Below are 15,934 nucleotides of genomic sequence, written 5' to 3'. Positions count from 1 at the left end.
CATTACGTTTGTATTTAGGTTTGCTGCTTGAATACATTGCAACATACCTTTGCTTTCTTAAATTTTTCGCATTAATTCCATTCCATGTATGATTTTAATCATGGACTCACATATATCGTAAATCAAATAACATCACTCCATCTCTATTACTTCAGCACACAAATTATGACTCTCCAGATTAAACAGGTAAACCTCTCAAATCACTCGATATTAAACTGCAACCCAGATAATCCAGCGTGAATTTCATTCTCCAATATTCGTGTGTGATAGATCAAGCACCGCCTATCTATAAACTCTACACTCCAAGAATATGAAACGGTACACTAGATTTCATACATATTAAGCTTTCACCTCCACCTCCACTGTCTATCAACTTTCTACAAACGATACTCCTACATACTCAGTAGCTCTCTATATATCACATACACCATTAACTATAAACTCTCTCAAACCCTCTCAAACCCCATCTCAAGCCTCATCTCAAAGTCATTCTCATAAGCCAACACCTACCCAGCTACCCAGCCACCCACCTAGATATTTGGAATCGAATCAAAAAGATCAAAAATCAATAACGTGTTTTATTAGTGTATAGATCATATCAATATACAGGTTACTTATTTCACATACAAAATTCGTTTATATATAATTATACACTTTTTTATTTATAAATATAATTTTCTGAAAATTTAGTATAAAATATTTGAATATATAAAAATTTTAAAAATCTAATTAATTTTGGGAAATTCGAATTTATAAAATTATTATTATAAAAATAGTTTTTTTTATAACGAAAATCATAACAATTTCCTTTTTCTTTTAGAAAATAATAAAATTATTTTATAAAAATTAAATCAATAAAAAACCTAGATTTCAATTTTTTTTAAAATCTTTTATTCAAAAAAATAATAATTGATTATTAAAATATTAATATTTTAAAAAACTTGATTTAAATAGTTTTCGAAATAATCCATATATTAATATAACCTATACACTGATAAAACATGTTATTAAAATAAAAACATATATATACACACACATACACGTATATACATACATACATATATACATATATACAAACACACACACACATAAACACATACAAATCCATCTAATCTAATAATCCATCTAACAATCTAATCTAATCTAAATTATTTAACAATATAATCTAATCTAACAATTCCAAATACCATTCATTCTATTATCATCTTATCATCATATTCCAATTCCAAATCTCATCCAAATCCCATCCCATCCCATCCCACAGCACACCACAGCACACCACCTGCACAGCACACAAAAGCGCCCAATCACCTAACCAGCCAGCCACCCACCCAACCGCGCAACAAATCAATCAATCTCCAATCTCCAACCCCTCCTCTCCAACCCTCCCTCTCCTCTTCTCTCTTCTCTCAAATCCCAATTGCCAAGCTATCATTTCAGGAAGCGCGGGCCGCGAACCGAAGAAATCAAGAATTTTACGGGTCTTTTCATTTCTCTATTTTCTCATCTCAATCTATTCCATTCCATTCTACTAGTAGTACCCCATTTCTATTCATTTCATTTCATTTCATTTCATTCCAAATCAACATTTCAATAAATCGATAAAGTCACATCGCAATCATTCATTTGTATTTCTCCTCAAACGCTATACGATTCTATGCTTGCTATGCTTGCTATATGCTACCCCTTCCCATGCAGAGAGATCGAAAGATCGAGCCAAAGAAACGCCACCATTACATTCGACTCGCTATCCAACACAATACAAGAAGGTATTTAAACACTCATTATCATTTCCATCGCTGTTTAACTATTCCCAACTTCAAGAAGTCATGGATGTCATACCGTGCGCTCAAATCAACATCCACAAACCCGTATCAATCGCCAGTTAAAGTGATCGATACCCCTATTTCCACCCATCATCCTCTTCCTCAATGATTACCAAACCCACTACTATGTTCCAAAGCCACATCGAACCTCTCTTTCAAAATCTCTCTACTTGCATAATTCGGCAACATCAAGATTTGAAAGCACGTCGACGTAGTTGGTAATTGGGTACCTGCTCCATTCCTATGAATTGTAAGTTGGAAATTCTTCATTCCACCCATAGGAACCCTATCAGATGACGTCGTGAATTCGAGTAGCTTCTTCTTCTTTTCCAAATCATATTCTTTGACGACCGACCAGAAATCTTGAATGACGCGATCAGTAGGCTCGTAACCAGTATATCGAGCACCACGTTGCATTTCAGTAATGTCGATTTCTTGTACACCTTCGACCAGAGATTGAAGAGTATCGACGTCGAAAAGGTTGAGAGAGCGAGGATCAAGACAGGCGAAGAATCCTTTTTTGAAAGCTTCAAACTGTGGTTGAATGGATATATTCGTTAGCCAATTGATATAATCACTAACGTAGCTATTTCGATTCTCGTTCGTGACCAGTGGTACCTCTGTTGAATCGAAATCCTCAAAATCTTCGCCAACGTTGACATCCGAGAACTTTGGCCATTGAGATGAGCTAGTCATTTCACGGCTTACCAACTTTCCGAATTGAAAGTGGCTAAATTCGTATGTTCGACAAAAAATCTCTTCCACGGCCCCTTTACTTTCGTCCCATTCTAGCAGATCTGTTAGACCCTTAGCGAGCTCGGGCCATCCATCTGAAATGTGGTGAAGTTCCGTAATGCTCTCTCCTTGTAACTTCCTGTAGAATGCTTTAGGAAAGGTGATCGGTAGAGTCATACCGTTGTAAACAGCCAAAGATATGATCATTCCAATAAGCTCGAATTTCCACAACGGCTCTGGTGATCCTGGCTGAAACCATGTCATTTTTGTTTTATTGTCAATCGTAAAAACACCATAATCAGGGTTGATAGCTTCTGTCATGGCTATTCGAAAAAACTCTTGCTGAACTCCACCATAATCCAAACCTTCCTCCCCATGCTCACCACCAAATGACACTTTTAAAGGTCGCATCAATTCACGTCCTTCTCTTCGCCAGAGCACATCAAAAGCATCTGCAAGTAGATTATCACGACTAACCTCAATCGCCAGGAATCTCGATGTCGCTGTTTGAAGACGATCTCGAAGTTTGTTTCGATAGTCTTCATTAGAGATTAGTCCCTCGTGAGTACGAACAAGTGTAGTCAAAGACTTTGCTTCTTCATAGGATTGGTTCATCCGCGAGTAATTGATGGCTCGAAAGTAATTGACCAATGTTGATGGATTGAATAAATATGGGTAGTCGAGCAAATGAACGGTCCGCTTAGTAGACTGGAAAGACAACCACTCAAGAGGCATGGCGACATTATCCAGCCGTTCGGAAAAGTATTCTGTACGGAAATGTATGTCTCCCAGTAGAAGCGATTTCCTGTTCCTGTATATTGCCGCAATAGTTTCCAAGGCACCACCAAACGACCCATCTGAGGGAACTTCCCCTTTATCATTCCAATCTTGCATCATTACTGTTCGTGCCCAATCGAGTATTAAGGTAGGCATTCTCTTCTCGTGCAAATCTCGTTCTGCAGCTGTGAAATTGAGTAGAGGTGGTGTATCAAGATCGAGATATTTCAGAGTGCCGAGGATAGTTTCCAAAACACTGTCTTGTTCATTTTCGTCGCCTCTGGTATCTTGTTGGAGCTGGATCAGTTCAGAAAACCTACGTCTTGTGGAAACGGCAGAGAAGACTCGACGAGCCAATCTCAATGCCAATTCATCCGAGAACGCATCGTCATATTGTAGACATAGTTTAGTTGATTCCATTGAGAACGATTCCCTCCCAGGCAAAGTAATTCCATACGAACGTATACGAGACATATTTGCTAGCTGTCTTGAATCCTTCAACAGTGGTGCTGCAGCTACGAGTGCATGAAAGCAAATGTTTATTATTTGAGCTGCATCGGCTTTTGAGATTGATTGATCTGGACCCAAGCTGTCGCTATGAGACTGTTTGGCCCATTCTAATTCCTGTGGGGGTTTGAAAAGTGTGCCAGTGGCTATCCATAGGCTGTCAAAGACAATAGACGGCGCAACTCTAGTCATACGTAGCATACAGTACCAAATAGTCTGTGTATCGAAGACCTGCCCATCTTGGGCGGTAAAAGATTTTATGAGAGAACTGGGCTTACTAAGGACAGAGTACAAACACTGATCAATGAAACGACGCCATTGTTTTTTAGTTGATTTTGGATAACCAATCGTCGATTTTGACTTTCGGCGCAAAGGAACCATACGTGTTTGGTGTCTCTTCAGATCGTCGTCGATTTGGTCAGGATGCAATGAATGCTTTTCGCAAGTCTTATCATCTTCCAGAATATCACAGATCAGATTGATCACTTCAATAGGTAGTGATGAAAGTGTTTGTGGTAATTTTTCATCAGGTAAGGATGGCTCTGATTTCTGCCTTTCAATTGAGGGGTTTTCAGTTGCGTTGTTAGCAATAGAATCGGATTTAGAGTTCATCGTAGGCTCGGTTGGGACAGAAGGCTCAACCGTGGCACTAATAAGGGGTGCTATAGACGAGGAAATATCGGTTTCGGGTAAATGGAGAACTGGATTAGCTATCATTGTATGCCGAGTGGGTTGAAGTTTCGAGCGCATAGAATGGCGAGGCAGAGGCGAAGTAGTATCAGCGTCAGTCGCCCTTGGCGAAGTCGAAAGATTCAAAACACCTTTGGAAACATGGGCATCATAAGAGTCTGTCCTCCTTTGAGATCTTGAACTCGAGATATGTGTGGTTTCGGCATGCAACGCATTTGGGCTCGACTGAATGCTAGGCTTGACGTCGTTAGGTATAGCAGGAGGCGACTTTGAGCCCATTCCCATCCTCGTACTCGGATCTGGAACATCTTTGCCACTAGAACTTTCATTTCTATCCCACTGACTTGAATACCCGGAAACTTCAGTTGGGGCTTCAGAAGAGGTTGGCGATAACTTTGTAGCATTTGACGAATCTGTCCCTGTCCCGGTCCCACTCGAACCTTCTAGCTTCTGCGCAGGAGTATTCATACCATCACTTGGTGTCGACTCAGCCAATGACGAGGAACGTGCATTCGAATCTGAGACTGTGCCATCCTGCCTGGTTAGTGCTGCCAAATTCCTCGGTGTCAGCCATTCTACCATCTTGAAAGCTGCCGTCCCAAATACATTTTGAATGAAAGATTTATGATCGATCTTGGTATAGTCATCCAGTATGGTGGATTTCGATTCCCTTGTCTCAGTTGGATCGCCAGTAGTGGTTATGAGGGTCCGTAATCGATTCGACCCATGCCTCTCATTATCTGTCCCGAATGTGTTACTTTGCAAAGTGTCCCCTCCACCACCTTGTATTTTCTTAGACCCAGATAGACTTTTTCGCGCAGAAGCCTTAACACGCTTGCTGAATTGGATTGGTGAATCTACGAGAGGGTTGCGACAGAGACCTCGTTCAGGATTGTCCTGACTAGCTAGGTGGACAGCTAGAATTCTCGCGCTTGTCGAATTATATGGCCTTATTGGACGACCGGAGATCAGAGCAAGACGTTTGCGACAAGTGAAACAGGTTGGGGTATGACAAAGAGTGGAATCGCAACCATATCGAAGTTGACGGATGTACCTACGGAAATATCCAATCAGCCTCAATTTTATTGACGAAGGACAAGCAAACAAACATACTTTTCTACCATCAAATGAAAGAGATGGCGCCTGCTTGCATTGTGTATGACATATATTTGCTCTGGATCCTCAACCTCCACCGTAAGCTTCTTCAACTCGTCTGGCGCATCTTGAGGGAGGTATGGAAAAGGAGCGGCTGCCCATAGGGCTGAAAGGATATCATCATCGCCGTCGAAACTTCGTTCCTCCCGAACTCTTGATGTATCTCGAGTCATGACATTTGGAAGGAGTGTAGAGGAATGTTTTATGTTGAAGGAAATGCGTGGAGTATGGAATAAGGTTATACTGTTGAAACAAACAAGATTATGAATAATATGACTATTTGGATGTATTATTATTATTAGTCAGTCGTTTTCAATGGTTTTAATAAGGGTTCAGTCGATTTGACAAATGTGCAGTAGAATGTACAAAGCAAAGTAAGCAAGGCAAGGGAAAGAGTGTTGCCCGAGGCTCCCTAGCACCTGGCACCTGGCACCTGGCACCTGGCCTTGCTCCCTGGGTGGGATGACGCACTGGGCAATGATCAATGATCAATCATCAATCATCAATCATCAATCATTAATCATTATCACTCATATCAGCATTCAATCAATCATTTTTATCGCATTTGAGTGAGGGACGGAAAGAAAAGATAACCCAACCCCACTACAGATTCTCAGATGTAAATTTTCATAGAAGAGAAGATTGCATTAAAAAAAATATCCCTAGTACATGACTCTTTTTCGTATCATAAATCATTGCCACTACCATCTTTACTCTGTTTAAATACTCTTCTTATTGTGAAAACTCTGGACAACTCAAATTTACATTGAAAAGGAAAAACATTAGATTGACTCATAGGTATCCAAGTACTATCCAGGGCTAATTCTTCGGGGCTTTCGGCAAAAACGATTTTTAACGCCTATCAATTATCAATTATAAGAAAGGAAAGGAAGAATAGATACCACTGCTCTCCCCCTCCAAACACTTTTACCTCAAATATCCATTTATTTGTTCATTCGTTTGTCTTACACTTTACTATTGAACATCAAAAATGGCTTCCATCACAGCAAGCAGAGGTCCTGCTCCTGGTCCTTCGGTCCAAGCAGATACCAATGCTTCCCATCCTTATACTTGCAATACATGTCAAGTGGCGTTCAGAAATAGCGACTTGCAACGAGGACATATGCGCAGCGATTGGCAGTATGTTTTTTTACCCTCTTTGATCTTAACCTACTGATAATTCTCTACAGTCGATACAACTTGAAGCGCCGCGTGACATCTTTACCACCCATTTCTTCCGAAGTTTTCACCGAGAAAGTCTTGCAGGCACAGGCTTCTTCCACAGCAGCAGCGTCCAAGGCCGCATACGAAAAGTCTTGTACGATCTGTACTAAAACATATTTCAGTGAAAATGCCTACCACAACCATCTTAGCAGCCAGAAACACAAGGCAAAGGCAGCGATGGCTAGTGATGGACACATGGACGATGCAAGCTCAGTAATGAGCTCAACATTCTCATTGGGCGAACCTATCAAGACAAATGGAGCAGCGGGTGACGATACAGATGCGCAAGTCGACGAAGTTTCTAAGGGTATCAAGAAGACCAACCTTGAAGATGCTGAAGGCTCTACGGCTACACCTACTGAGGACGACGACATGGAGGACGATGAAGATGAGTTAGTGGAGGTTTCTACCAGTCGATGCTTGTTCTGTAACGAAGATTCGGCCGATACAGCTGCTAATGCTGCGCATATGGAACGTATACATGGCATGTTCATCCCAGAGAAGGAATACCTGGTTGACCTCGAAGGTTTAATCGCTTTCCTTCACGAGAAAATTTACGAAGATCATGAATGTTTAGGATGTGGCAAACTCAAGCAATCGATTTTTGGACTTCAAACTCACATGAGAGACAAGCGCCATTGCAGAATTCGTTACGCTACTGAGGACGAGCAAATCGAGATTGGCGACTACTATGACTTCCGAAGCACATACTCTAATGACGAGGAAGAATCGGATTCAGAAGATGCATTACCAGGAAAACAGAACAGTGGTGGCGTTAAACTTGGAGCTAAACGTCCGACGACAATTGATGCTGAAGGAGACGAAGATATGGAGAATGGTGATGGATGGGAAACTGACAGCTCTGAGTCTTCCTTGGATTCCGCAGATCTTACCGCAGTTCCACTTGATGAGAGAACGCACCAGTATGAGAAACTTCATCAACACCCTCATCACTCCCACACCGATCCTCGATCACACCACAACAAGGATGGATGGCACTCACATGCTCATAAACACAATCATGCAGCATTTTATGCTGATTACGAGCTTCACCTACCTTCTGGTCGTACCGCTGGACATCGATCATTACAAAAATATTATCGTCAAAATTTGGTCAATCATCCATCACCAGAGGAGAGACAACGACGTGCAATTGAAGCAGCTGAAAACTCCGATTCTGATGTAGAGCAAGATGAACGTGTTGTTCGACGCAATGAGAGAGAACGTGGAAGAGCACTTATGAGCCGTGCAAATGGAGGTCTAGGTATGGCTGGTGTCACCGCTGAGAAGAGAAGAGAAGTCAAGGCGGCGGAGAAAAGATCCAGAAAGGTGGAGAACTACGAACGCCGTAAATTTGACTGGAGAAACAATAAGCAGAACAACTCACAAAAACACTTCAGAGTAAGTTGTCATCAACCCTTTTTGAAAATGACTCCACTAACAACAGTATTTAGGATCCATTGTTGCAATGATTTCTCCGTCGTATTTCGTGGCATTTCTACTGGTGGCATTTTCTCGGTATACCAAATGATTCTTAGATATCCATATCTCACAGGTTTCATAAGCATCATCGGTGGGTGGGCAAAGAGTGGCATTTATTTTTGGGCGTTTTCAAGGAATAGTTTATGATTGATGTTCTCACATAAATGAGTACAGAGTTATTAACAATACAAATGTTGTTGTTGATGATGAAATGTTTGCTTCATGATTGATTAATTTGATGTTGTGTTTGCTGTGCTTTCAACGAATCTAAATGAGTACATATAACGCCAATGAGAACTTCTATTCAAATACCGATTACATTGTATAATCGATCTATTGGATGATTGCAACTCCATAGCTATCCAACCAGGGGATCAATTCAACTCTTGTTTGACATCTTTCCCCAAATAGTCCGTAGATGGAAAAAAAGGCGTGTATTGATTTTGATCTGATTTTGAAACTAATCCATACTGTATATTCCAAGTATCATATCAATCAAAGCTTCTCTTTCCTTTCCTTTTCCTTCCCTTCTCTTTAAATAGAATTCTCATTTCCTCTACGTTCAATTCATCATTCATAATTCTCCCTTGATCCCTTCTCCCTCATAATGATCTGACTGTCCAATTGTCAATGATTTGCGGAGCACCAAGAATTAGACTATCGGGTTCCGGAATGGGTCGTCGATTAATCCCTGTTAGCGAAATATTCTCTAATCCCCAAGAAGGAACAAATTCAAAGCTGCAAACCCCTTAGATTCAATTTCCACTGCTCCTTCTTTTGACCGTTACAATCTTTACCTTTACCTTCACCTCTTTTTCTATTTTCTACTTTCTTCGCGGGAGTATTTGTTATTTGGGGGTTTATATTATTCTGGAATTACTTGCGTTTGCACATAAACAAAGAGGAGGTCTGGAGTAAACAAGAAGATATATACATGTACCAATTCGATAGCAAATTCCTACTGTATCCAAGTACAGCGCGCAGCGATTGTTGATATGGCCGAACAAATGGGTACCCCCAATTCCAGTGCTGATCTTTCAGTGAATGGTGGCAAGAATTCCGCACCAAAGGATAAGAATTGTCCATTCTGTCATCAAGCATTTACTTCATCCTCACTTGGCCGCCATCTCGATCTTTACATAAAGGAGAAGAATCCCAAAGCAGCAGATGGTATACATAGTGTGGATGAGATAAGGAAGCTTCGTGGAGGCATTACAAGGCGGCAGCCACGTAATTCAACATCAAGGAGGGAAGATTCGACACCTGCAGGGACACCTGGAGGATCGGAAAGGGGGAATTCCAATAATGATTCTGACATGGTAGGGAGTGACTCTCCAAGCCTAAGAAGAGATGATGGAGCGGCTATGAACATGATGTGCATGTCAAGGGGGGTACCAGGTCAAACCTTGGGTAGTCGAAGACCTAATTTTGTTGTGAATGGCGGTACATGGGAGTCAACAGGCGTCATGAATCATATTCCTCAAGCACGAAATGGCGAACCCGCTCGAAGCTGGGACGGAGATGATTCCAGAGATGGGAGTCGGAGATCGGATGGCAGAAATAGATCTGTCAGCAAACAAATGCTAGCGAAAACGACGTTCGAGCAAAAACAAAAGATGATGGAAGCTCTGGATAATGCAAAAGCGGCAGAATTGGCATTGAGAGAACTTTTAGGGGGGGTTAGAGCGGCCAAGTAAGTTTTTCCCAACTACACAATCCGGATTCAGTCCTAACTCAAGACCTTACAGACAACGAATTGAAGGCCCCAATATTTTTGATTACGATCCTTTTAGTTTGGATTTTCCTGCCCTTACTTTACATTGTCTGCCACCACCACCGACCCTTTACGCGTCTACTCCTATTCCAAACTCTACTTCATGGTCTATCCTTCCACCAGATGAATTACAATATCAAGCATTACGGAAACATTTTGCATCAGAGTTTCACCGCTACCGTATCTCAATATCCATCGCTTCAACAACTCCACAAGATGATTTGTCATATCCTCCGCAGGAAAACTTCAATGGTCTCGAGAATCTTGCTGCACTACACCAGCAAGCGGAAGCAGATGCTCAAAGCATGGAGGCCAGAATTTCTGAGCATTTACATTCAATGTTTGGGCATTGGAATTCGTTGCCCCCAAACAAAAGGACTGAACTTTGGACTCTCGAATTAGCTCGTAATATTGGTCGAAAGTCTGAGGAAATATCCAAGTTGAAGAAGGAGAAGGAACTTTTACAACAGGATACGGCGCACTCAAAATTACAAGTTGAGGAATTAAGTCGTTTACAACAACCTAGAGAATTCAGGATTCAACCACCTTCACCACTACCTATTGATTCACGTCTTATGACTGAACTGGGTAAATTGGGAACGGCGAATAAAGCTGTTGGTTTTCAACTCATGGATCGAAGCTTACATCTCGATACGGCAGTTGAACGAGCAATTGGTCGTTGGAAAGGTGTTGTCAAACAAGCTCGGGCTGGGTCTGGACAGTCTGGATCTGGTATGGCTGCACAAAAGCCGCTTGAGAATAATATCAATGACGCGTTGCCTCCATCGAATCCACCACAACTTAATTCTACCATAACAAGCCAACCATTGCAAGAGGATGCGCAAGATATTGGAAGCGATCAAGATGCAGATGGTGATGCTGATATGGAGGAAGATGATACATTTGTCGATATGACAGACGTTAATGCAGGTGTTCAACGTGCACCTGAAGCACCAATGTCTAACACGACAAATTTCCGATTGGCAAATGGAGGAATTAATATGCAAGGTGTTAATGCTGGTGGTAATCCGAGAGGAAATGTAATGGAGGGTATTGAGAATCAAAACCACGTGCAGGGATATGTGAGGATCGGGGCCTAATGAATATATTCATGAATAGGGCATTAAGCAACAAGAGTCATAAATACATCAGCTTTCTCGATCTTCAAAATCAGGAAAGTTGGAAAAATAATCTGATACAGCGCTGCAGCACAGTCGTCCATATACAGAAGCGAACAAATAGGGAGTTTTTGTTTCAAGCATTTACAGAGTTTTTTTATCGTCGTCGCTCGCTGCCGGCTAGGGAAAAGTTTCTTACTATATCTCCATGTCAATAGATAGTGGCTGTTTTGTTCGAACCGGAATCTAGATACATATTGACGATTTCTAGTTTGAGGAAAGAATAAACACCTGAAAACGAATGGGAAATATTATCGTCTGCATGGCAATTAAGTGATAGAAATGGGAGAAATGGGCGATCTTGAAAGGAAAATGGAGTGGGAGATGTTACAAAGGGGGATGGTGGATCATCGGGTTCATCATTCTGTGTATAGCATATTCTTAAGTAATTATATAAATATAAATACCGAATGGTTCTATGAAATTTGTTTTGTCTGAAAGGCTACCTAGGTATGTATCGGGTCATGTGATGGGTATATTGAGATTTTTGAGAGGTAAATGAATGTATTCGTTTTATTCTTTTATAATTTGTGTGGGTAGAGAACAAGCTGCAAGCGCATATGATTCTCTCATTGCCTCATTCATTGTATTTATTGAGAAAAAAACGAACTTGCGAGCCGGTTCGAAGTATTGACAGGGTCGGCGTAGCAGGTATATACCTCCGGCGATCACGACGTCAAGCCAAGAAATTTCCAAGGGTTATTTGTAACTTGTGAGGCTGGGGAATTCCCACTTTTTTTTTTATCTCTGGCTTCCAGGTTATGATTTAATATGATGTGATGGAATGGGATGGGAATATGTGGCTATGCAGGCTCGCAGGCTTCAGGAATTGTCATTTTGTGAGGATGAATTGATTGATGGTACTTGATACTTGATATTTGATACGAGAAGAGAAGGAGATGTCACGAGAGGAGGAGGGATGTGTGCCTTGAGCCGGCTTGGGAGATGAGTGGGTTTTCTTGGCGGGTTGGGGAGTGAGGTGAGGTGAGGTGGTGCAGCTGAGGTTTGGCGCGGGTTGGTAACTTGGTAGCTTGGTATGGATGGTATGGGTAGTTGGATGTCTGGGGAAAAGTGGAGGATTGAGAGGAGTGGGATGGATGGGTGGTGAGATACATATAGGGAGGAGTTGTCTGGTGTTTTTGTGCTGTATTTTTGATGTATTTTTTGTTTTTCTGATTTTTTTGGAATTTGGGATTTGGGATTCTTTTGACGACTCGGTTTCACGGATTTCTGGATACCCTCATCTCGTCTCGTCGCATCGTATCACAAGTGGATATATCCAATCAATCGATCAAGCATACCCGAAAATGGAAACCAAATCACCTACAAATATAACTACGAATACAGATACAAATCTTCCCTCAACACAAACAGCGCATTCTGATTTTTCAATGGTGGTAGAGAATCACAATCACAATCCTCATACGGGTACTGAAACCGAAATCGAAACCGAAAGTCGCAATGGAGTAAATACAAGCCATTCGGAAATCAATGCTCACCCCCCTCCTCCTTCCTACAATGCTCACGCCGATCAGCATTCGAGTGAGAAGAGGACGGTGGAGGATAATCATCATGGAAGTCATGAGAATAATAGTAGTGAAACTCCTCCGCAATTTCAGATCCATCCGGAAGTTATGAATGGGAATGGAAATGCGAATGGGAATACGAGTGTGAATGGGGGAGGAAAATATGAAGGTCAATCTCCGGCGCCTCTCACGTCGCTGCAGAAGGAATCGAGATTGGTGAGGTGTCCGAGGTGTAGGATGTGTGAGTATACGGCGGTGGAGTGGGTTAGTGGGGGGACTGCGGAGTAGGTGATTTTCTTTAGGGGGGTTGGAAGGTTTGAAAGAGAGGAGGGTAATGAGGGGGGGATGAGGGGATGAGAAAGAATGGGAGCAAAAACGAGATGAAGAAAAAAGCTAATCAGACCCCCAATTTCTAGTATCTCAGCACTCCTCTGCTGTCTCTGTTTTTGTCTCCCGTGCGTACCGTATCTCATGACGAGCTTTAAGGATGTACATCATAAATGTGCGAATTGTGGATTTTTGGTTGCGGTTGTGAGTTTATTTTTTTCATTTTTTTGCTCTTTGTTTTCTAGTTTGGGATTGGGAGAACGGGAAGAGGGAAGGAGGTTGGTTGTGTGTGGAATGTGAGGGGATGGATGGATAGAAAATAGAATAATTGGGTAAAGAAGAGCTAATCTAATATCTTCCTCGATGTATAGTGGAAAAGAAGTGGAAAGACGGAGGTGAGTGTTGCGGCTAGTGCCGCGGCTGCTTCTGGAAATGCGGGTGGTGTGGGCAGTGCTGGAGGGAAGTAGGGAGGAGATGCAGGTGCGAATTTGGATGTTAAATAATGAGTTAGGTTAGGTTGGATGGGTGTTAGGGGACTTGGGTTTGGAGGGGGAGAGGGTCTGTGTCTGTGTTTTGGTTTGATATCCAGTGCTTGAGTTGATTTGTTTTTGGGGGAAGTTTGGGGATTGGGATCGTATCTTTGTTCGTCTATTTAATCTTCTCCCATTTGAAAGAGATTGGTAACAATCGCTTGTTGTCGTTTATCCTGCGGTTTCGTGGGAAATTGTTAGGTCATCAATTTCCACTCGATCCCGTTACACAAATCGCGATAATCTGGTATATCGTCTCGATAGAAATCTTTCTTATTCTCCGGAACTTCCCCGTTCATTGTATTCATCGTTTTCATTTCCTTTTTGTTTGTATAACCAAACTAGTGGGTTTGTGGTAGCTTAAATAATAGAGTCTTATTAGGATTCGAGTTCTATTGAATGAAGGAGAGAGGGTGGGACTGTCTTTTCTGCTAGTCGCGGATGAGATGTCAATGCCACATGTGGTGGGAGTGTAGTGGTGAATTTTATCTATCACACCCTTTAAGATCTTACGATTTTGTATCGTGTATTATCTACTCCTCAGTAAAGCTACTTGATCTCTCTTCTGATTGATTCACTTAGATGCTAAGTCACACAGCTCGGATCCATCATTCAGGTGTTCAGAAACTCGCTTTATAGCTGGAGAAAGCGATCTCAGAAATGGTAATCTTCAAGTGAGATATCGACACTGCCTCGATGCCATGTCAGAATAGTATGCTAGATGAATTTTGGTTTTGGAGATTTATGGGATTAAATTGTGTGAGGGGATGGTTGAATTGTTCTCTTGGCCTGAGAGAGATATCCTAGGTAGACTCTAAAGATTATCGTTTGATGAGTTAATGTTGTTGTAGAAGTAATACTTTTTTATCGCTCAACTCTGAATACTATCGTGATTTCAGAACATTGAAGGGGCTTTTCCGCGGAGATGTCATTGTGAGTAACTAATTGTAAGCTGTAGTTTCAACGGATTATCATCATAGTTTACTACTACGCCAATGTCGTCTGCTTCAAATTCTATTTCGGACATGAGATTGTTTGATACTCTGCTTCTCGTTATATATAGGATGGGAGTGGGCTTTTTAAGAAAGCCAGAAACCAGGGTTTCGAAAGCTTCTGTGTAAAACGTAGTAGCCTTTTGAAGATCACAGATAAAGTGAATCAGAGGAATGGTCTGGGAGAGGGGCCTTGACTGATTGGTACATTCGGCTGTTGGCAGTGGAGTAACTGGTTGGCTACTTAAGTAAGGATCATGTAGTGCATGATTTTCTTTTCGTTATGGTCGCAGCGAGCACAAAAATGGCATGTTAGTACATGATATGACCAAAACTCATAATCTAGAGACATATTACCTTATCTGGACGCTTTGTGGGTATTTTCGGGGAGTGCTCCATAATACATTTATATTTTCCGACTTAGAATATATGTTGTCGATACAATATAGAAACCTGCCTGTTGTCAGCATTTCCGTGCGTTCTCGTCTGTCATTTCAACGGCACAACATTCAAGCCATATTCAAGATATTCTTGCTTTGCATACATGAATTCTTATTGGTCTCTTAGCAGATTGAGAGCCTATCTGGTATCAAATATGAACGTAGAAAAATGGCGTAATTGAATACAACGATTAGTTCACCTTATTTATGTTCTTGGCGTTGAAGAAACTCGGCTATCTGATCGAGATTTGATCAGCCTTGGAACCTCCTCTCTTTTAGAATTCACTCCAAAACTCGATAGAGTCCTCAGTAGAACATCAAATGGCTTAGTTTGCTTTTAGTCTTGGAATCCCAAATTTCCTATGCCCTCTCCAGTATCTGCAGATTTTCATCTAAATAAACTCCAACCTTGCATCACTGAAGTCGATAGATATAACAACCCGAAGATCCCGCTTCTTCTTCTCAGGAAGTGTAATTCTTCGATCATCCGCCAAAGTGCAGTATGTGAATAAAAGTGCCAAGCTAGATTCTCTGAGTTAGAGGTATCGTTACGCTGAATCTGAGGGCTTTTTATTAATTGTATTTTATGTGTCTCTGTTATTGTCCTTATTGAGAGTACACTTCTACTATCGTCTGTTAGTTAATTCCCGTCTTCAAACTGGTTATATTGCTGTTGTTAAAGTGAGTTACTCGAATTATGTTTGAAAATGACAACGAATATAATGCACCTTCCGCATTGATAGTTGTTATGTTTGGAAAATCGATCGTGTA

The 15,934-nt window shown here is 41.4% G+C and overlaps 4 protein-coding genes across 4 annotated transcripts; 3 read left to right on the top strand and 1 right to left on the bottom strand.

The window, feature by feature from the left end:
* Positions 1–1,498: 1,498 nt before the first annotated feature.
* EAE97_009848 (uncharacterized protein) lies at positions 1,499–6,026 on the bottom strand. Its single transcript, XM_038880363.1, has 2 exons — positions 5,649–6,026; positions 1,499–5,589 (listed from the first exon to the last, which is right to left on the bottom strand). The coding sequence occupies exons 1-2, from the start codon at positions 5,861–5,863 to the stop codon at positions 1,929–1,931; spliced, it is 3,876 nt and encodes a 1,291-aa protein (XP_038728730.1). The 5' UTR covers positions 5,864–6,026; the 3' UTR covers positions 1,499–1,928.
* Positions 6,027–6,225: 199 nt separating this feature from the next.
* On the top strand, positions 6,226–8,608 carry EAE97_009847 (uncharacterized protein). The gene is made up of 3 exons (XM_038880362.1): positions 6,226–6,830; positions 6,881–8,315; positions 8,369–8,608. Exons 1-3 carry the CDS (start codon positions 6,682–6,684, stop codon positions 8,384–8,386), a joined length of 1,602 nt encoding a protein of 533 aa, XP_038728729.1. The 5' UTR covers positions 6,226–6,681; the 3' UTR covers positions 8,387–8,608.
* A 783-nt stretch (positions 8,609–9,391) lies between these two features.
* Positions 9,392–11,270, top strand: EAE97_009846 (uncharacterized protein; the record flags this gene model as incomplete). The annotated part of the gene is made up of 2 exons (XM_038880361.1): positions 9,392–10,089; positions 10,145–11,270. The coding sequence occupies 2 exons, from the start codon at positions 9,392–9,394 to the stop codon at positions 11,268–11,270; spliced, it is 1,824 nt and encodes a 607-aa protein (XP_038728728.1).
* Positions 11,271–12,655: 1,385 nt separating this feature from the next.
* EAE97_009845 (uncharacterized protein) lies at positions 12,656–13,668 on the top strand (the record flags this gene model as incomplete). Its single annotated transcript, XM_038880360.1, has 3 exons — positions 12,656–13,158; positions 13,291–13,405; positions 13,573–13,668. 3 exons carry the CDS (start codon positions 12,656–12,658, stop codon positions 13,666–13,668), a joined length of 714 nt encoding a protein of 237 aa, XP_038728727.1.
* Between the last annotated feature and the right edge of the window lie 2,266 nt (positions 13,669–15,934).

This window comes from Botrytis byssoidea, assembly GCF_014898295.1.
Source record: "Botrytis byssoidea strain MUCL 94 chromosome Unknown BBYS_024, whole genome shotgun sequence".
NCBI lineage: Eukaryota > Fungi > Ascomycota > Leotiomycetes > Helotiales > Sclerotiniaceae > Botrytis > Botrytis byssoidea.
The sequence above is the reverse complement of the archived record's forward strand: the minus strand, read 5'-3'. Positions and strand labels throughout refer to the sequence as shown.